Source organism: Silurus aristotelis, assembly GCF_946808225.1.
Source record: "Silurus aristotelis genome assembly, chromosome: 7".
NCBI classification, from domain to species: Eukaryota; Metazoa; Chordata; class Actinopteri; order Siluriformes; family Siluridae; genus Silurus; species Silurus aristotelis.
Genome location: NC_139580.1, coordinates 5,207,376 through 5,229,482, shown reverse-complemented (window position 1 = coordinate 5,229,482; position 22,107 = coordinate 5,207,376). Strand labels below are relative to the sequence as shown.

At 44.0% G+C, this 22,107-nt stretch overlaps 1 protein-coding gene and 1 long non-coding RNA gene across 4 annotated transcripts in view; both read left to right on the top strand.

Annotated features, from left to right (window-relative positions):
- LOC310729170 overlaps positions 1-22,107 on the top strand; it is a 226,618-nt gene that overhangs the window by 86,682 nt on the left and 117,829 nt on the right. The gene's annotated exons all lie outside the window — the stretch shown is intronic.
- ctnna1 (catenin (cadherin-associated protein), alpha 1) overlaps positions 1-22,107 on the top strand; it is a 98,783-nt gene that overhangs the window by 64,768 nt on the left and 11,908 nt on the right. For both annotated transcript variants that reach the window (XM_083546972.1, XM_083546973.1), the window contains exons 11-16: positions 125-281; positions 1,321-1,521; positions 4,875-5,023; positions 8,407-8,517; positions 12,242-12,423; positions 16,998-17,103. In XM_083546972.1, the coding sequence (XP_083403098.1) occupies positions 125-281; positions 1,321-1,521; positions 4,875-5,023; positions 8,407-8,517; positions 12,242-12,423; positions 16,998-17,103 (906 nt within the window). The remainder of the gene's footprint in view (positions 1-124; positions 282-1,320; positions 1,522-4,874; positions 5,024-8,406; positions 8,518-12,241; positions 12,424-16,997; positions 17,104-22,107) is intronic.

Below are 22,107 nucleotides of genomic sequence, written 5' to 3'. Positions count from 1 at the left end.
AGGGCAAAAAAGACACCCGGAGAATAAATGTGTGTACTAATTAAGCTATGCAAATCATTCTAGCTTCTGGAGCGTTTGTTTTGGTTCTCGCGACCCTATAATGACTCTTAATTGGTCATTTCAGGTGATTAATGCGGCCCTGGCGCTGGCTGCCAAACCCAACAGCAAGGTGGCCCAAGATAACATGGACCTGTTCAAGGAGCAGTGGGAGAAGCAGGTGCGCGTGCTCACGGACGCCGTCGACGACATCACCTCCATCGACGACTTCCTGTCCGTGTCCGGTAAGCCCTCTGGAGCCGTTCATCTTACGCTCGCAGCTTTGATCTTTTCATGCCGTTTCGAGAAAATTGCTTTTAGGTGTCGGGTTGGATGTGTGCTTTCGAACAGTGGAGAACCACGTATGTGGGGAAAAGTCGAGTGTCCCAATACTTTTGTCCATATAGTGACAAGATTCTGTTTATTAGTCTCCATATATATATGAGATCGGCTCAGACGTGGATTGATGGATCAGCCGGTGTAGTTTATAACATCGCCCACTTGACACGCTCCCCTACGTAGAACCACGTGACCTTTTCCTTCTTCCCGTTAGAAGAAATGGGCTTCGTGACACAGGAGCACAATAGAGACCAATAGAGCCGTTCAGTTCTCCATCAACCGACCTCCAAGAAAGAGTGCTTTTAAGAGCAATTAAGTAGATGGAGTCGGCTTGTAATCTTTCTTCACTAGGCTCTGAATAATGATTGCGTTTGTGTTTAGTCAGCTCCTGAAAGCTCTACTGAATGCGTTTCCCACATACGGAGCGCTCGATTAACTTCTTTCAGGAGCGGACAAAAGCAGCTGGGGCAAAAGCAGCTTCTTCTCAGACCAGACCATAAAGCTGTGAACTTGAGATGATCTTGGAGGTGGAATTGAGGATTAAGCTCCAATACATCAGATGTTCTCGTGATCTTGAGGAGTGTGTGTGTGTGTGTGTGTGTGTGTGTGTGTGTGTGTGTGTGTGTGTGTGTGTGTGTGTGTGTGTGTGTGTGTGTGTGTGTGTGTGTGTGTGTGCATTGCATCAAATCAACAAAAGTATTGGGACACCTGATTTTTCCATTCATATGTGGTTCTTCCTCAAACTTACCACCAAGATGGCAGTACACAATTGTAAAAGATCTATTGGGCAGCATTAGCATTACCTTCTCCCTGGAACTAGTAGACCCAAGCCTCCACTATCTCCAAGAGTGGAAGATCTTCTGCTAAGAAGCTCCAACTCCTTTGAGCTGAATGTGGCTTTAAAAGTTATAAACCTCTCTAAATTTCTTTTTGTCTCGTTTTCAGAGAACCACATCCTGGAGGACGTAAACAAGTGTGTGATCGCCCTGCAGGAGAGGGACGTGGACGGGCTGGACCGCACGGCCGGCGCCATCCGAGGACGAGCCGCCCGAGTCGTGCACGTCGTCACCTCCGAGATGGACAACTACGAGCCCGGAATTTACACCGAGAAAGTCCTGGAGGCCACCAAGCTCCTGACTGATACAGGTACTGAGGTTCAGCTAGTGTGCAGTCCACACTGCAGAGCTGCGCTTGAGCTTGGCACAAAAGAGAGAAAAATCCACTTCCGGCTCATAAATATTGATTTAAAACACTGCATTTCAGACTGTAATATAAACCAAACACTGGCGTTGCTTCAAAGGCCAGGATTGTGCTTTTCTACAAGAGTAATTCATGAAGCAGGGTCACTTTGACTCTATACCAGGGGGGTCCCCAAACAGGCAGAGTCGGTCTGTGACGTGACATGGGCCGGAGTTTTTGTTCTGCGATATACAGACAGATGAGCATCACTTTTCAGCATCGTACTCGGTGATAACCGATTAATAATCCAATGGATAAAAAAAACAAGCAAACACTTCATGTAAAATAGAATTGAACTTTTATTATAAAAATGCAAAAAAGTTTGAATCATAAAAATGTGCTAAAGGAAATAAATACGGAGTTATTAATAAAACTATAATGATATAATGGATAAATGATAAATAAAAAATGTAGAGCTCTGCGTGCAGCGCAAAACATACAGCACGTGGCATCAGGAATCCGCCTCTAGAGGCCGCTCTTGTAATGACAGCGGACCGGAAGCCGGAAAAACTACTGGTGCAGACTTTTTGATGAAAACTGACAGTTCCGGCATTCAGCTATTCAGGCGGCTCGAGCGCTATTAATAACTTAGACATATTTAATTCGCAAAGCCAACCTTTTATAATTGAATACAGATATGATAATGATCAAAACATATGTATTGTTTAAATGTAATTTTCAAAATAAAATAGCATTTCTTCATGTTCTGACAGATTCCTTCCATGGAAATCTCTTTTCAGAACGCGTTCATGTGGAAAATTTTACTGTATAAGTCTTTACTATAGAAACGATTTTGAAAGAAAAAGTATCATCGCTTTACTTCACCGACCAATCAGACTCGAGGATTCGACAACGCGTGCTTTTTATTTATTCGCATTTTTGGCGCATGTAAAAATGCTTTAACTTAAGTTTGTGAAAGACCATGTTATTTAGTGCACATATAAAAGTACGTTTATTTTTCCCATTGTGGCGACGTTTTAAATCAGAAGCCGAAAAGGAGAATGCAGTAAAAAAAAACGCGTTTTGCGTTTTAAATGAGACCCGAGCAATCAAGTGCTAATGCACCTTCTGAATGCGATAATAGCCTCCGATTCTGCACCTGGATTGTTATTGTAATCAGGGGTTTCTATTTGCACACAGTTTAAACATTAAGATAATCTCGTAATGTTTTGACCCTTCATTTTGTTTTGTGGTGGAAAGTAATAAACGAACAAACGTCTGGTGCAAGTTATCATGTAAAGTGGGTTTATATATATATATACACACACATTTAATAAATCTAATTAATGCAATATTTTTTTTTATATTAATTACATTACCACATTTAATTTTACATTTAATGTTCAATTTTCTGTGTATTTCATCAGATTTTAACAAATATCATTTCTTCCATCATTTATTCACTTCCTCGATGTGCGGAATTGACAGGATTTTCTCCTTTTGAGGGAAATTCTTGAAACTGGATATAAAACGCTAAAGAATCCATAGCGCTAGCGTCAGCCTCTAGCCACTTCCTGGTTAGATCAGAATGCTAGAGCTATGGCTTCTTCAGCATTTTGTGCAAAACGAACCGTATTTCCGGTACGGAGCGAGTAGCCACAGCGTTCATTCATCCCAAAGGTCTTCAGTAGTGTTGGAGCTCTATAGCAGGAGATGGAGTCATGGAGCAGACTTTGTGTACACAATTCTGGAACAGGTTTGGGTCTCCAAATTCAAGAGAAGGGAAACTTTAACGCTAATGCATCCAAAGACCTCCTATACAACTGTGCGCCTACAACCTCTGGAGGAACAACCACATATGGCTGGAAAAGTCAGGTGTCCATTATTGACTTGAGCTGTAAACGTTCTGTTCCACTGTATGGAGCAGTCTATTAACGCAAATGCCGGAGAGATGAGGAAAGGAAAGGAGTTCCTGCTGAACGCGTTCATCCGTTTTACCATTAGACATCAAAACCGACTTGTTTGGCTCCTGAGCTTCATTAACTGGCCGAGAGCCATGTAGTAGGAGCCCACAGATGAAGACGTCTGAGTCATGTCTTTATTATGATCTGAACCCGTGTAAGAACATCAGATGGGGATCAGAGGAGGAGAACGACCTTCTGTTTCATATTAAATCAGTGAAGTACTGCGAGGATTTCGGCTCTCTGTAGTCAATACTCTCTCTGTGTGTGTGTGTGTGTGTGTGTGTGTGTGTTGGTGATCTCCGCTTTAAAAACCCCTCTTCGTAGCTACAGACGAAAAGCAGCGTATCGTCGTTTCCTTTGTCTGAACTTAACAAAACAGAAATCACCGCCGTCTCCATTTCTACATGCGGCGTTTGGTCCGGAGTCGGCCTTTCTTTCCCCGGCTCGAAGTGGAGACTCATTAAAAGTTCATTAAACCCCAAGCGTCTGGCCGCGACCCATTCACACGGCCTGAATAAAACTCGCATTCATTAAGCCCAACCCCGGACCTGCTTTCTTTCTCTCACTTCTCTAATGGGTTCTTAATCAGGTCGTGATTGTTCCTGTTGTATCGAGTCGCTCGAATTCAGCTTGATCACAAGCTCCTGGGGGCGCCATGAGTTACGCTTAACTTCCTGTTGCCGTTTTTTTTTTTTTTTTTTCTTCCTTGCACACCCTATGACTCAGCAGTCCAAATGAATTATTTATATATTTACCAGTGTGTGTGTCTCTCTCTCTCTCTCTCTCTCTCTCTCTCTCTCTCTCTCTCTCTCTCGTGGAAATTTGAGTTTGAGATATAGAAAAATATGGACACTAGTATTTGGACACTGAAGTTTTTTCAGCCGCATGCGGACGACTTTGGATGCCGAAGCACAAGATTTTGCCTTTTACTCGATCTAAGAGACCCAAACGTTGTTCCAGCTCCACGGAGGTCTGCTTCATATGTGTTGGAGTGGAAGATCTCCTGCTACAGAGCCTCCAGCAAAAATTTAGAGGAAGGTCGTTATTACAAGTTGTCCAGACACTATTGGCCTCATCATTTATTTAATAATGCCTTATCATAAGTTATTAGCAATAAATCGCTTCATGGATGCCATCATGAAAAATGTAAGAACCTGAAGTAAAGCAGATTTGAACAGATACTCCGAGACCATTTTCACATCAGCAGTTAAATACAGCCTTTTTTTATTTTGGTTATTTTTGTTTTACCCCTCGACCAATCACAATCAAGAATATGACTAACTGTTAGACTGTATTTTAGCACCCTGCTGACTTTTCTGATCACGTGTGTGTGTGTGTGTGTGTGTGTGTTTGCAGTGATGCCACGTTTCACAGAGCAGGTGGAAGCAGCAGTGGAGGCCCTGAGCGCTAATTCTCAGCCAGTGGACGAGAACGAGTTCATCGACGCGTCCCGTCTGGTGTATGACGGCGTGAGGGACATCAGGAAGGCTGTGTTGATGATCCGGGTATACACACACACACACACAAACACACACACACATGTTTCATATATATATATATATATATATATATATATATATATATATATATATATATATATATAAATAAAAGTTTTAGGAAATAAAAAATTCAACAAGCCATTAAGCTAAACGAGGTAAAATATTCAAACACGTCTCTGAATCTAATAATTTTATTTTATTTTTTAAAATATTGAAAGTGTAAACAAGTGCTGAGATGAAAGAGATTTGGGAGCAACATTTTTAAGTACTTACTACTTTAAAATTTTTTTACTTGTATATGATGTCTTTTGACTTTCACGCTTATTCCCCGTTTGCTGTTCTAATAAGCGCCACTCTTCTGGGAAGATGTTCCACTAGATTTTGTTTAGATTCCTTCAGCCACAAGGGTGTGCGTAAAGTCAGGTGCTGATGTAGGTGAGAGGTAAGGAGGCCCGGGGTGCATTTAGTGTTCACATTCATACTAATAGGGTGGAGATCACAGCTCTATAGCTGGAGATCTTCCAATCCATGTTAAGCAGATCTTCAGGAACATTATGGGGAAGAGCCACATATGGCTGGGAATGTCACGTGTCCTAAATCAATAAGTTTCATAGAAAAAATGAAAGGGTGCGTTATACTTTCTTTCTTCACGGATCCCCGCCCTGTAAGGAAGCCAGGGTCAGAACGCAGAGTCAGTTATGATGCAGAGGATTAAGGGCCTCACTCAAGGGCCCCAAAAGTTGTAATCATTAACCCAGACCATTAACCTTTTTTTGGGGGGGCTTATTTATCCCTATTGAGCACCTATTTCTGCCACGTTGTGTACCGTATATACGTTTGCGCATGTGAACTCCAATACTAAATAATGATCGTGTGAGAGGTGTTAATTGTGCAGATGTTTACATTAAAGGAACAGTAGTCTGCTTCGTATTACACTTCATATTGCACAGCTGCTCACGTGTCCAAGCGTTCCCTTCACTCAACGATCACGCCGGGTTTCCAGACAGTTTAGAAAATGTTATTCTTCTACATACAATATGGTAACAGCTTGGGGAGGAAACAGATAGGTGTCCCAATACTTTTGTATATGTGTGTGTGTGTGTATAGAAGTGTGTTTACAGATCAGAGTTTGCCTCTGATTGAACTCTGTACTAATACAGTTAACACATCTCGCAGTCTTTCCCATACATGACTTTATTTGTTAAATGGACGGCGTGCCTCATTATCTGCTGGTTCATTCTGGGATAAATTACCCACCTAAGCAGAAGCTGGCGCTCTCATTAATAATGTGCAGCAGCCTCGCGTTTCATAAAGCACAGAATTAGAGAGAGTGAACAATTACGCCGTATTTGCATTATAATAAGTCATTGATTTCAGGAATAGGGTCTTAATTAGCACTTTGTTTTATTATCCAGAGCGAGAGTGAGCTAAGAGCCATACCGTTGCTCCGCATCTGAGCTTCTCTTAAACCCTCTTCACCCTGTGGTTTGTCCACGGTGATGATCCAGTAAAGCTGAGGCGCTGTGGCAGCCTGCAGACCCATCATGGTTCTGCTCTCAAAATGCTTCCAGGAATCGTGCTTTTATTAAGACGGGATCAACATGATGGGCAATCCCGGTTTTACTGGTTGGGGTTTATAGGGGTTTAACTTCAGGTTGGCCTTTAACAAGTAATTTAAATGTAGTATGTTGTTTAATCAACCGGATTTTTGCAACAAAACAATACTAACAATTAAAGTCCAAAATGTCGTTAAAAATTAATAAATTAATTTAAATTAGTTTACAATTTTGTCAGCTTGTAACCAAACAAAATGTGTATATTTGTCTTCTCCAATTTCTGGTTAATTCATATTCCAACTTGGAATATTTCCCCAGATGAATTTTCCATGGAAAGTTGCTGGAAATTTACCTGAAATTTTCCATCACTTTGCACCTCTACTTATAGGAGACCTCCATGTTGGAGATTAGATTTGCTTCTATTGGACTGTTAGTCATTGAAACGAGAGCGATGCAGTGTGGTGCACTGATGCCCCTGGAGGATGTTGGTTACAAAAAATAGACATTTTTGTCCTTAAAGTCTTAAATTCGTTGAAAATGTCAATGTTCAATGTTCCGAGGTCCATGTAACGCTCATTGAAATGCTCTCGCAGCACTTTAGAATGAGTTTGTTTAGTTTGTTTCTTTCATTAGTCCAAATGCATGTCTTCACTGTACCGAACGGATTTTATTTTTTTTAAAACTTCTGATTTAATTATAAAAAAACACGACTAGTCAGGTTTACTCCGCACTGTGACGATGCCCCTGTGCCAGATGGATGAATGTGAACGCTGACTGCACCCAAGACCTCCTCACCCTCACCTACATCAGCTCCTGGCTTTAGTCACACCCTTGTGGCTGAATGATTCTCCGTAAAATCTAGCGAAACATCTTCCCAGAATATGGCGACTAAATGTGGAACGGGACGTTCAAGAAGCACGTACTGATCTTCTGGTGGGGAGTCCACAAAACCTTTAGCCGTACAGTGTAACTAAATAAACAAAAAATTTACTGAAAAATTCGTAATCAGGAAATTAAGGTGTGAATGATAGATTATTTTGGGAGCAAATAACTAAAGCCCGAAGTGTGTAAATAATGAGAAGGGACTAAATAATGAAAAATACGAGGAAATAAACAATAATTACACCAACAAAATAAAAGTGCAAAATAGAAGGGAAAAAAAAAAGCAAAATAAAAATGTTTGAAAATAATTTGACTGTATACAGATTATAAAAATATACCGTAATAAATATTGCCATAATATAAAACATATGAACATTTTATATAACCGAAGTTGTGTGTATATATAAATATAATCTATCCTGGATAAAACTGAAAAAAATGACAGTGAGCTACAGTCAGGGTTTCAGCCTCGCTCTCTCTTCTCCTGTTGCACCTCCACCTCTTTGTCACCAAGGGATTTTTCCACCGTTTCCTCATTCGCTCCGAGCAAACTCCAGCTCCGCTCGCGATCGCACGCTAATCGGGCCGAGCAGTTGACGTCGCACGCTCGCCATTCAGATCGTGAAGCCGAGCGGAGGGTGGGAGGAGGAGGAGGAAAATGGAGGCTGGGCAAAAAAAAAAAAAAGTGGCTGCATCACGTCAAAGCCAAGCCTTACTACTACTACTACATTTTCTGTGTTCTTCCACATTCTACTACCGTTTATTCATTAGGGATGGTCAGATTCACCACTTCGCAGCGGCATAAGTTAACGATGTGATGCATCAATAAAAAAATAAGTGTGCGTCGGATACAAGTTGGCGTTTTTCACAATGCATCGTTTTTTTACATTTTTGCATCGGTTAAAAATATTTATCATTAAGAAAGTGACCAATGATTTGTGACATCCCCAGACCCCAGAGGAACTGGACGACTCCGACTTCGAGACCGAGGACTTCGACTCTCGCAGCAGGACCAGTGTGCAGACGGAGGACGATCAGCTCATCGCCGGTCAGAGCGCTCGGGTAAGATCCACATGAACCACATTTGCATTTCATTTTATTTTTCTCTGAACGCCAATCACACGATCTCTCATTGTCCGACACACGCTTTAACCCGAGGTTGGCACTTTTCAAACATCTCCATACACGAACCCCACGCTCTTTGAAACATATCGACCCCAAACATGTCTGCTGGTGAAAAGCACGACACGCCTCTGGTGAATGGGACCTCAGGATTCTGGAGCATCCCACCGAAGTGTTTTGGATCAAATCCGATTGTGGCGTATGTACATTTGGTTTAAAGAACAAACACTCAGTAAATTAGTGTCATATTGTTTTACTTTACATTAAAGAGGAAACCCGGTGGAAAAGATGTCGGACTTCTGATTGAAAGATCATGGGTTCAAATCGCTACACCTCTGCCCCTGCTGGGGCCCCTGAGCAGGGCCCTTAACCCTCAATTGCTCAGCTGTCTAAGTTTGAGAACTGCTCTGGATTTGTAATGAGGTAAATGTAAGGCATTTGGCAGACCCCCTTATCCAGAGTGACTTCTCATTCATGCACCGGAGCAGCTATGGGGTTAAGGGCCTTGCTCAGGGGCCCAGGAGTGGTAGCGGGATTTGAACTCATGTCTTTCAGATCCAAAGAGCAATGCTTTAACCACTAAGCTACCAGGTCCCCCAGACTCAGGATCAACTTGGCACTGGATCCCAACCTAGTGGTTGTAGATCCCTTTTCTAGAGAGAACTAGAAGGAAAGAGAGAAAGAATAAATATACTTTCCCAGAAATGATATATTCAATATTCTAGCCTGATTATCTCTGGTCTAATCAGGTGAGGGATTTGGGTTCTGCTGTGATCTTGCTCTCGTTTCCTCGCCTTCTTTTCTACAGGGGAAAAAAAGAAAGGTGAAAAAGACTCTTTTCTCAGATTGCTCTCTCTGTTCTCCGTCACCCTGGTAATACACATGCAGCATGAAACGAGTAGTCTAACGAGATTTTCACTGCTTTTTGAATGGAGTCCGTCTTGTATGGTGTGAGGTGTGCAAAAAAAAAAAAAAGTGATGGGTTGCTTCTCTTTCTCTCAGGGGGTCCAATAAGCACATATAGGGGGGGAAAAAAATTTCAGGTGTCCCAATACTTTTGCTCAGTGTAGGTGTGAGTGCTGCTGCTGTAATGGTAACACTGCCACCGTGTTCATCCCAAGATCTGCTCATTCCTCTTCACACTGCTGCTCTTCCACATGTACTGATGGTATAAACCTCACGATCTGGTTGAGCTTCTCTATCTTTCTGTGGTCTCCTCCACTCTATTCATGAACAGTCCAGATTCCCGCGACCGTCTATTCTTCAAAGCGTTGCGCAGAAACGTAATTGAAATCGTGTCTCTTCAAACATCAGATGTCTTCAGAGGAGAAAAAAAGCTCCATTACACGCGCCTTTACTTCCCCTCGGTCGTCATTTCCTCCCCGATGTTGTTAATGTTGGTAATTTAGCGTCGGCCGACGCCGGTTTAACGCTCCATTATTCCTGGCGATGGAAAGCTAACGCGAGGCGGATCCCGGCGTCTCGGCTCGGGCGGCGCTCGAAAGGCCCGGGCGTATCCCCGCCCTTTTCCTATTCATCTCAGCTCTATTTAAAAGCTAATAAACGCGTTTCCCTGTGTCTTATTACGGAGCTGAAAATAACCGCCCGCCCCTGATCATCTCTCCAAAGTCCCGGCGCTACACGCCAGAGGAAAATAACAGCCAGCGTGAAAGACGCACGCGTTACACGTCCTGATGAATCCCACAGCAAAGGGGTTGATTAGTGTTTTTTTTCCCCCTTTCATCATCCAGAAATAACTTGACCCTAGTACAGGAGAGAGAGAGAGAGAGAGAGAGAGAGAGAGAGAGAGAGAGAGAGAGAGAGAGAGAGAGAGAGAGTGATGCAGACACATGTTCAGAGATGAGGAGATAATGTGCTCTTCATTTCCTGTGTGAATGATCAGAAGAGAATGCGAGCAGAGGAACACGGCCTGGTGCTTGTGCTGAGCAGCAGATTCATAAATCTGACGGTGCAGTTTGTGTGATTTGGAAATGAAGGTGTAATAACAACCAGAGAGACGGACGAAAAACAGAGGGAGGGTTTAAAAGACAAAACGAATCAGATAGACTTCCTATTTTTTTCTTTCCTCCTTTTCCACTGGCTACTTTACCTAATTATCCGTCTTTTTTGTCTGTTTCGTCTCTCCATTCAACTGTCTTCCATCATTCTGTCTTTTTGTCTTGAACTATCCATCTCTTTTGGTCTCTCGTTCTCTTTCTCTCTCTCACTCTATCTTTCTGTCTTTTTTGCCTCATTCTGTCTCCTTATCTGTCCATCTTTTTTTCTCTGTAGGTCTTTTTATGTGTCTGTCTTAAAGCTGTCCCTTTATGCTCTTTGTCCGTCTATAAAACAGTCTCTCTGTTTAACGGTCTGTCTTCATCAGTCTGTCTGGTTGTCTCCCTTTCTCTTTGTCTCTTTCTTTTGGTCTATTTCTGTCCATCTGCTCGATTCAATCAACTAAACTATATATCTGTTTTTGTCTGTCTACTCTTTTAACTGTCCTTATCTTCATCTGTCTGTCTCTCTTTCCTTTTCCTTAGCTACCTATTTTTTCCTCTAATTGTCTTTCTGTTCATTTCTCTACTTAAGTGTCTGTATTTGTCTGTCACGCTGTCTCTCCATTGGTCTCTATTTTTTTGTCTGTGCTCCATTTTATTTACTGAACTGTACATCTGTTTAACTCACTCTCTCTCTCTCTCGCGCTCTCTCTCTTTCTCTTTCAGTCTATCTGCTTCATTCTGTTTCCTTGACTAGCCATCTCTTTATTTGTCTGTCTTTCCATCTATTCAATTGTCTATATCTCCGTCTATTTAACTGTCTCATTCCGTCTTTCTCTCCATCTGCATTCGGTCCACTGAACTATCCATCTCTTGCTGTTTGTCTTTGTCCATCTGTCTCGTTTTGTCTATCTTTAAATTAAACTGTCTGTCTGTCTCTCCCTATCTACTAAACTGTCCACCTTTTCGTCTGCCATATTCTGTTTACTGTGCGATAACATTTTTTCTGTCTGTCTAATTGTGTCTCAGTCTCTGTCTATCTCTGTATCTTAAACTGTCTTTTTCTGTCCTCCTTTTTATTTGTTTCTTTGTCTATCGCTCTATTGACTGTATCATTCTCTCTGTCTGTCTTTCGGTCTAGTCAACTATCTATCTCTTTGTCTCTGTCTCTCTAAATATCTTCATATGTCTGTCTGCCTCATTCTGCTTAATTATCTCTTTCTGTCTGTCTACTTCTCTCCATCTTTCTGTGTACATGCCTTTTTTTGTCTATTTGTCTGTTTTCTTGTCCGTCGGTTTTTTCGTCTGTCTAACTGTCCAACATTTCCAGGTTATCTTTCTCTCTCTGCCTCTCTCATCCTTCTGTCCATAATTCTATATATCTAAAGATCTGTTAGTCCATCACTCTCTCTGTGGCCGATTAACCGTCTCACTCCATTTCATCCTTCTGCATGTTTCATTTTTCTCGCTCTACCTCTAACCGTCTGACTCTGTGCTCTTGCTGTCCCATCTGCCTTTTCTTTCCCCTTCGTCTCTGTCATTTACGGGGAATGAAGAGTCAGCGGGTCGGGAAGAGAGGGAGCGAGAGGGAGTGATTATAGTGCGATGCTGTATGCTGTGTCTATGCTGTCTCATGGCTGTGTGTGTGTGTGTGTGTGTGACTGCAGGCCATCATGGCTCAGCTGCCTCAGGAACAGAAGGCGAAAATCGCCGAGCAGGTGGCCAGTTTCCAGGAGGAGAAGAGCAAACTGGATGCCGAGGTCTCCAAGTGGGACGACAGCGGCAATGACATCATCGTTCTGGCCAAGCAGATGTGCATGATCATGATGGAGATGACTGACTTCACCAGGTCAGTGTATACACACACACACACACACACACACACACACTGAAGAATGGTTTAACTCTCTGGCATTTCATGGCAGATAGAAAAGCAATCACACTTTTAAAATCGAGAAAACTGTAAAGAGTTACTGCTGGAAAAGTGTCTTTAATGAGAAGAGCTCTCGTAATCTGTTCTGGGGGAAAATCAGGACCCTGGAGTTCACAAATTCACAAAAGATGTACAGGGTATCAGGAAAGACCTTCCTAATCTGAGTTCAGAATTTCACGGTTTAAAAAAAAAGACCTCCCTGTTTCCAGAGTCCGTGATTTCCAAGTTCAGGAATCTCACTGAAGACCTCCCTAAACTCGGAGTTCAGTTATCTCAAATCAGTAATTGGCAGGTTTTCCACTTTAATGGGAGTGTTGTAGTCGTGCCGGAGAGGAGTACCAGGAGGGGCTCAGGCCGTGTTCAGGGGCGTGGCTGTAGTACGATAAATAACCGAACGTCCTGAACCTAGTGTTTTCCGGGAGGATGTAAAGGAGCGGAGAAGAACTGCTTCATCTCACAATCGAACTCGTTTTCTCTCTCTGCATTAAAAACCGCTCTATTTATATTCATTCACGTCGTTGTTTGTTTCTGTGCGCGCGCGTGTGTGTGTGTGTATACACTCCTAATCCAACCTGCGTGCTGCTGGTTAATTGTGACCTTTTCACGAATCGGAAAGCAGCCTAATGAAATGCCTGGCGTTTCTCTCGCGCTCGTTTTCAGCAGCACTCATCAGTGGGCGAGGTCTAATTTAAACCTGACCGCACGCTTCATTTAGCCCTAAAGGGATTTTAACCTCTCGCTGCAGAACACCGAGCTCTAGTTTCTCACAGACACTCGCTTATTCCTGCGTCGTAGCACTATATTTTCCGTTTCATTGTGTACACGCGCACACACACACAGACGGAGAGTGATCCTCATATCTGTTTACCTGGCTCAGGTGTCTGGGGAGTCGCCTCGCATCTTCTCTGCTGGAATTCCAGCTCATTCAGGAGCTGCTGGAATGCAGCATTTTATTGTAGCTTTAGGAACCGGTTTTTCTAGGAAGAACTTGAGAGACGGAGAGATGGAAGGGGGTGAGGTTAAACAGTAACAGGTGCAGTGTATTACGGGGTGGTCCCCTGGACCTGGGGTGCCCTCTGGTGGGCGTGCAGGGCGTGACCGAGTCGAACACGGGACGCGGGGCTCAGCCCCCAGAGTCCTACCATTTGTATCCTTATCTCTCTCTCTCTCTCTCTCTCTCTCTCTCTCTCTCTCTCTCTCTCTCTCTCTCTCTGCGTGTGTGTGTGTTTGCCTCCTTCCTCCACCTCTTTACCTGAAGAGACACATTTTAAGGACAGGACACACAATTCCTTTACAAGTTATACGATTGCAGACATGCTGTCTGTCCATCTTACCTGTACGTTTAGGGTGCGGGGGGAGGGGGGCACACACCCGCACACTCTGAATACTGATTGGCCGTCTGTGTCCCACTTTTGAGTGATCATCTCTCTTGTTCTCTCTATCTCGCTCTCTTTCTCGCTCTTTGTCTCTCTATCTTTTATTCTGCATCACGTTCGATTGGTCTCTCTATCTCTGCATCTCTCACTCTTTCGCTTTGATCCTGTCTCTCTCTCTCTCTCTCTCTCTCTTTCTTTCTCTGAATCACTCTTTCAATTGGTCTCTCAGTATCCTCCATCTCTCTTTTTTCTGTTTCCCTCAAACACACACTTGTTCAGTTCCTCTAAATTCTCTCTCTCGATCAGTCTCTCTAAATTGTTATCGTTTCTCTCACTCACTCTTACACACTTTTCATCATTGTCTCTGATCTTGATCCAATCTCTGAATTTGTTTGTCTTTATCAGACGCCATTTTTCTGCCGTCTCTCTCTCTCTCTCTCTCTCCCTCCCTCCCCTTCATATGAGATCAGTCCCTCTGTTTTTTTTTGTCTGTCTTGTTCTCAAACACACACTTGATCTCTCTCTCTCTGTCATTCTCTCTTTGAATTTCTGATTCTATTTCTCACTTTCTATCTACCCCCCCCCCCCCCCCTCTCTCTCTCTCTCTCTCTCAGACGGGATCATTTGTAGGCGTATGCACAGACTGGGTGTTGTGTGGAGTGAGTGCACTGCAGTACTGCAGCGTAGTTGATTGTTTTTCTGCTGGAGGTTAAAAACGTAAACACTTATCATTACAAACCAGAGAAATGAGGAGCGACGAGCAAAACATCTGTTTGGCCACCGGTGCTGGAACACAAAAAATGTGTAAAATGGTGATCTCACGTGTGTGTGTGAGAGAGAGAGGGAGGGAGGGAGGGAGAGAGAGGAGACTGATCGAGGATTACCACCTGCATAAATGTGGCACGCCAGATCATAGTGTTTACTTGGTGCTCTGTGAAATCACTGCCCTTCTCCGACCTTGAAGCATGAAGGTTAATGCGGTGCAGGGAAATGATTTGAAGTTTTTTTTTGTGTTTTTTTTTCCTTTCCTCCTGTTAGTTAATTTACAGAAGACATTCATGAATTTCCACACAGGAGTTGGTTTTCAAGGAGATACAGTGGTGTAAATATAGTGTACTAGGTTACGCATCTATCAGAGCGTTTCAGCGGGATGTGTGTGTGTGTGTGTGTGTGATCATCCACATTGATATATCTGAAGTCACCTCTAAACTCTGTAGAACAGCGCCAACATTTCATCCAGTCCATCACAGATCCCAGTCCTGCTCATGAATATTTGTGGTGCAGCAACTTGTCTGTTCCTGCTGGCGGTGTACACACACACACACACACACACACACACACACACACACACGCCTGTGTTATCTCTGTCACAGACGCATACACGTGCCAGCTGTAGTGGGCAACAGTGGCAGCGGTACAGTCTATGTAAATCTGATAAACACATGCGGTCACCTTGTATCCGTCCTGCTTTGTACTCAGAGAGAGAGAGAATGTAGTAAAATGAACAGGTGACCGAGAGAGAGAGAGATGAGTGAGGTTGGAGAGAGAGACTGAAAGAGAGACAGTCGGACAAAAAGAGAAAAAGATCCAGATGGAGAGATGGACAGACGGGACCACATTGAGACAGACAGTAAGGTAGCCAGGGAAAGGCAAAGACATGAAGGGGAGAGGGAATTGGAGGCAGACAGACAGGTGTGGGGAGAGACAGAGGGACTTGGAAGAGACAGGTTTCTATTAGAGGGAGTTGATGTGGGGAGAATGAGACAGGAGAAGAGAGACAGATGGGTGTAGGGAGAGACAGGGAATTGAGGCAGACAGATGGATGTGGGGAGAGTGAGGCAGATAAGTTTGGGGAGAGGCAGACGGACAGGTTTTGGTCAAGGTTTGGTCAGACGGAGGGAATTAAGACAGACCGCCCGGGTTAGGGAAGTGAGGCAGACAGACAGAGGGAATTGAGGCAGACAGCATGGGTTAGGAAGAGTGAGGCAGACAGACTGAGAGAATGGAGGCACACAGACCGGGTTAGGGAGAGTGAGGCAGACAGACTGAGAGAATGGAGGCAGACAGCCTGTGTTAGGAAAAGTGAGATAGACAGGGGAAATAAATGGAGGCAGACAGCCTGTGTTAGGGAGAGTGAGAGTTGATGAGGGGAGAGACAGAGACAGTGGTGGTGTGTGGTTACAGACAGTGTTTGAGAGAGTCAGTGAGGTTAATAAGGGCCTGAGGTTGAGCTGTACGCTGAGATGCAGTGCTGATGAGGGGTGACTGCTTTTCCAGCAGAGACTTTATACACGCTTACAGAGAGGGATGCTGCAGGACACGAAGGAAGAATGCAGCTCACAGAGTCGTTACACTAAACCCCAGCGCCGGCCGATGAAGTAGTCGACTTAAAAAAAAAAAAATTAATAAATAAATATGTTCATTAGCGGCGTGTCCCCCAAACAGCCCGCGGCTTAATGAGAGCGATTCGGCGGTGATGATTGGGGAACACTGTTGGGAGCGTTTGATCAGACGGAGTAGTTAGGACATGAGCTGTGTGCTTCAGAGCGCTCGGGGCTCTTCCTTAAAGCCCACGGTGCTCTTTATCTCCTGCACTTTTCAACACCAACCTCCTTTTTTTTTTTTTTTTTCTTTTTTTCTCTACTGTTAGTGAAGGGTTATTTATTCTGCTTTTATTCTCAGCCTGTCCAAGTTTGTACAACTTGCCAGATTTGCGTTCGACTCCCTTATTGGAGCTGGCACATAATCAGGCAGTGTGTGGCTGCGGTGTAGAAGTGGGTGGAGTTGAGAAGAGCTGAGCAGTGACCCCACAACGTGGATAGGACTGTTTAGGAGACAAAAGGAGTGGCTGGGAGGATGCGCAATCTGGCCGTGTGTGTGTGTGGGGTGGAAAAATGCGATAGAGGGATATAGGAAGAGAACTGTAGGAATGGTGGAAGGAAAAGAGGGATAGTTATAACTATATTACTACTCCATATAACTACTGAACTCTGCCATAAGTCTCTGTGAACAGCCATACCGTCTCATTAAACCTGCGTAGATCCTGCCATGAAAGTAGGCATGGAGAAATCATTGGTGTGAAACGTACTGAGTGTGCGCTTGTGTGCATTTCAGGGGCAAGGGGCCGCTGAAGAACACCTCGGACGTCATCAGCGCCGCTAAGAAGATCGCCGAGGCCGGTTCTCGAATGGACAAGCTGGGGCGTACCATCGCCGATCAGGTGAGTGCACTTTCTCTCCGGTCCGTCCGCCTCCAGACCCTCCCAACAGCACAGCGCACCACCTGTGCATGATTCCTTACAGGAATTCACCACCGAGACCCCTATTAAAAGTGCGCTCGCAGTAAACTTTTCTCATTACAGAAAAATAATGCGATTCAGGTCCGTGGCGATCTACAGGAAAGCCCCCGGAGTGTTCCATTACATCTAGAAATGGGCCCGATACATTATCGCACGTTATAATCTCCTAAAGAGAATGTAGACCAGATGGAGTGTGTAGCGCTGAGGCTCTCTGTGAATATATTGGAATCGGTGTCTGGGGAGAACGTCGGGGGTACGCGTGAGGAGTGTGTGAGGAGTGCGTTTCCATTCCTGTCATCTGTCTACGAATTAAAAACCTCCTCGTGGATCAAAGCGTACAGCTCATTTTCATACACATCAACACCAAGAGTCAGAGACGGGGGCACCGACAGGAAGTGCCAGTTCTCTGATCAAATGCTCCTCCGGTTCTCACACGTGCGATTGCTCATCAGTGGTCTATACATCACCGGCGGAGACGGGCGAGCAAATGTCTGGGCTCATACACAAGCGTGGAACTTTAATGACGCTCGTTTGCGGGGGGAGATGAAACGGTTGGAGATATAAAGATGGAGGAAGCGAGAAAGGGAAAATGTATTAAAATTATTCTGGCTTTATTTTTACTAGTTTACTTTTTTCCCCCTATATTTTTTTGTTCTGTAAATCGGTAGCCAGGATTTGGCAAAGCAAATTATTTGTGATGTTAATCAAGCAATCTTTTAATCTTGAATCATGGTGGAAGAGAGAGAGGGATATAGAAAGCAAGTGAGAGAGATTGAGGATATGAGAGAGAGAGATAGTGGAAGAGAGAGCGAGAGGTGAAGCCACCGTGTGGCGGACCATCTCCCCGTGTGGCGGACCATCTCCCCGTGTGGCGGACCATCTCCCCGTGTGGCGGACCATCTCCCCGTGTGGCGGACCATCTCCCCGTGTGGCGGACCATCTCCCCGTGTGGCGGACCATCTCCCCGTGTGGCGGACCATCTCCCCGTGTGGCGGACCATCTCCCCGTGTGGCGGACCATCTCCCCGTGGTTCTGCTCTGTTCACATCATAAATAATTGAAGCTTTATCCCGTTCACCATGAAGCCATATCTCTTAATTAGCCATGCAGTGAAACATTTGCAGCATTCTCTTTCTCTCTCTCTCACACACTGCCCTATGTCCGATATTTTATTTAGAGCAGAGTCGAGAAGAATACTAACACTCTAATCCCACACACTCACTACTTTCTCAACACACTGAGAACAGAGACGTGTACTCATACTAAACACCCCTGCAGGTGTCTGTGTGTAAATACTTACACTTATACTGAGCAGCAGGGACGTAGAAACAAACTGGATCAATGGAGGGAAAGAGAGAGAGAGATCGAGATCGAGAGAGGGAAGGACTGACTAAGAAGGATAGAGAGAAGTTTAGAATGAGGCAGACAGTAAGACAGACAGATGGTTGGAGAGAATAATGGAGAGCTAGAAAGCACTGATGGAAAGACAAGGCCAAGTGAAAGGATAGAGAGAGAAGGATGAAAGGCTCTGGTTCTGATGAGTATAAGACAATAGAGAGAGAGAGAGGAGAAGGAGACAAGCTCAGAAAGGGACAAACAAAGACAAGAGATGGATAAATAGAACTTTGATAGACGGTTGGAAGGATGGGGGTCTAATGGACGAAAGACAAAAATGTGGAAAGAAAAGCGAGACAGACACGGATGGACAGAACAACGGAGAGAGATATAGAAAAGGACATGGATAAGTGGAAAGATGATGTCTAGCAGGGGGGGCCTTAGAACGTAACACCACCAAGAGCAAACAGCACACACGTCCTCATGACAGGCGGCCATGTTGGATTAGTATCAACACCACGTAGGTGATGGATCAGCTCTCGAGACGTCGACGGAGACTGAACCCAAGCGTTTCGTGACTTTATCCTGTTCGGTTGCGTGTTCTCACCCCAGAGGACGTGTGTTTGCGCAGTGTTTCTGTAACACTTCCGGCCCGGAAACGTCCTCGTCATCACCTCCCCTTTGCTCGTTTCGCATATTTCTCCACAACTTCCACAAACCCCCCCTTCCTCCAGCTGCCAGAAGGTTCCCAGATTTTCTCCTCTTTAATGAGGGAGGGTTCGAGTTTACGGTCAGGACTCAGAAAAACAGCGGTGCGGATGCCACCCGGATGATGCAGGGGTTATTAATAGGAGGTAGAGCTGCAGGTTTCCTGCATTCATGCACACAGTAGCTGCTCCTCAATCAGCCCACACAGGTGTGTGTGTGTGTGTGTGTGTGTGTGTGTGTGTTTGTGGGGACTCCAGGATTGATGCGCTTGTTGCATGTCGGAGTTCTCTGGAAAGCTGCTGCAGATGTGGCCGCCAGTTTCTTCCTTATTTCAGAGATTTTTTTTTTTGGCAAATTGCAAAATGTCTCATGTCTTCAACACTACCATAGTGTTGGTTTTATGGAATGATTGACAGATCTACATTAGAGGAATCATATTAATATAATCCTGTGATGTGCAGCTGTTGGGGCTGTGGTATTAGGAAAACAAAACACACCACCAGACCAATCAGATGGAAGAAATCAGCAGCACTTCTCTCTCTTCTATCATCGAGTCGGACAGACGGACAGCTCCGGCTTCCCCCAGTCGTCTCTTCACGCTGACGGGTGCGGGGTAATTGTCCGGAGTAAAAGCTCGGGGATTACCGCTCCATTCCAAACCCCCTCCCTGATTGATTTTCATGGGCCGCGATGGCTTTATGTTTAGCCTGCTCCGAATCCGAGAGCCATTTAAACGTGATATTAAACGCATTAGCTACATAAAGTCGCCCTCCCTGGGCTCCTCTTACATTAAAAAAAAAAAAAGGATCTTTAGCGATCAGCAATTTTCCACTACAAATGCGGGTTGCCAGATGTAGCAAAAACACAGAAATGTGATTTTAAAACCCAATACCCTTAAAGTACTAGCCAGAAACAAATGGAAAGCATTTCCTTATTAAATGGACGCATTATTGGCTTATTTAAAGCTTTTCTTTTTATTCCTCAGTCTTACACACACGCAGTAATACCGGAAGACTGCAGTGACGTGCTGTTCCCAAAAATACCGCAATGCTCCTAATAGAAGCGCAACATATTGCATTTAGTGTCTTTCGTTAAAGTCTGTGTAAAGTTCATTAGTTTCAGTGTAGACACTGCGGCTTATATAAGGGTGCGCTTTATAGTCCTTTATAGTTTTTCTCATGGAAAGCACCACAGACCACAAACTTTATAGGGAATTGTTTTCAATTGTTGAAATAAGAAAAATACATTCTGATAATTATTAATTATAAAATGAAATAAAATGGTAATACAGTACCATAAACAAAAAAAATAGCATTTTTGAGCTGTTTACCTTCCAAAATCGCCTATGCTAAACTTTTTTTTTTTATATATATTAATAAAGTAAAAAAAAAAAAAAAAACAGGTCTGTCTGTTCATATCCATACTAAGGCTAGAATTGAGTGCAGTCAGGTGAAGAAGCATGAAAGCGCTCATGTTCGACATAATTAACGTTTTTCCTCTCGCGCTTCGATCTCCTGACATTTAACTTCCAGTTCTAACTGATATTTCATTTGGCTCGGGTTTTGACGAAATGTAGAGGTTTTTTTCTTCTCATGTTTGCTCTGTCTGGGTAAATGTTCTCGGAGTAAAACGGCTCCGCTGGAAAGTGTAAAAAATATTAATACATTTTATAAATTTATTTCTCGCGCAGCAAATCGCCAACAATTACAGCTTTATATTTATTGTACACTTACTGTACTTCACTACCGCTTCGTATCTTCTCGCCTTGAAATGCCAAAGACGTCTGAAAAGTGTTACAAAGCACAGACTCCTCCTGTGAATGCAGTTTCCTTTGGAGGAAAATAGATTACATGCTCTTCTTTAAAAGGTTTTAGCCTGCAAGGCGATGAGCAGAAGTATTGGGACACCCGGTTTATCCAGCCATGTTTTTTTTTTCCCCACAAAGTTGGGAACGTCTTTGCAGACCCTAAACCTGTTATAATGCCAGCTAGAGCTCTGACCTCAATCCTATTGAACTCACCTCACCTACATCAGACAAGAAAGACCAAAATCTCCATAAACACACCAACATTTAGTGGAACATTTTCCCAGAAGTGTGGAGCTGATTATTGCAGCAAGTGGGGCGGATGTGGAGTGGGATAAGATGTTCACAAGAGCACAGGGTGTCCACCAAACATTTGTCCGTATATCAGAGTGAGAGGAAACACACTGACCAATCAGAAATGACGTACTGGTAGGACATTTCCATAATATCAGATTGTCTGTGTGTAGTTCAGAGATGGTAAAAGTTACACACATTTGGACCAAAAATCTCAAGTACTGTAATGAAGTACTTCATCATCTCTTGCCTCTGATGCGGTTTGGACGTAATTGCGCACGGACCCGATTAGATGCACACGCGATTCCGGTTCATATTTAGCCGTTTAAACCGTCTCTGCATCGGCCTTCGGGCGGAACCAAAACAAAAGAATAGATTACTGAAGTGTTGTGTAGACGACGAACAGACCCGACAATAGGATCGAGCGAATAATGCGGATAATGAGATGGTGAATTCAGGGTGGACTGGCATTTTCTCTCGTGTGTGTGCGCGCGTGCTGAAGGTCAGCGTCGTGTTATTGCCCCTGCGAACGTTCATCAGGCCGAGTGGCATTTACAGCGACGCACTTCAACCTTCTCACTCATTTTTACAGCACCGGGTTTTTTTTAATGCCGAAGTCCAAAAATGTGCAACGTCTTCCTTTACTTAAACAGCTGTCAAATCATCATCTGGATCTGCTCGAGTGTTTCGTTTCTAAATGCTGAACAATTCTAATGAGATGCGAGTAAAGGAGGAACCTGTGTGTGTGTGTTTTTGAGAGAAAGGGGTGGGTGGGGTAATAACGCC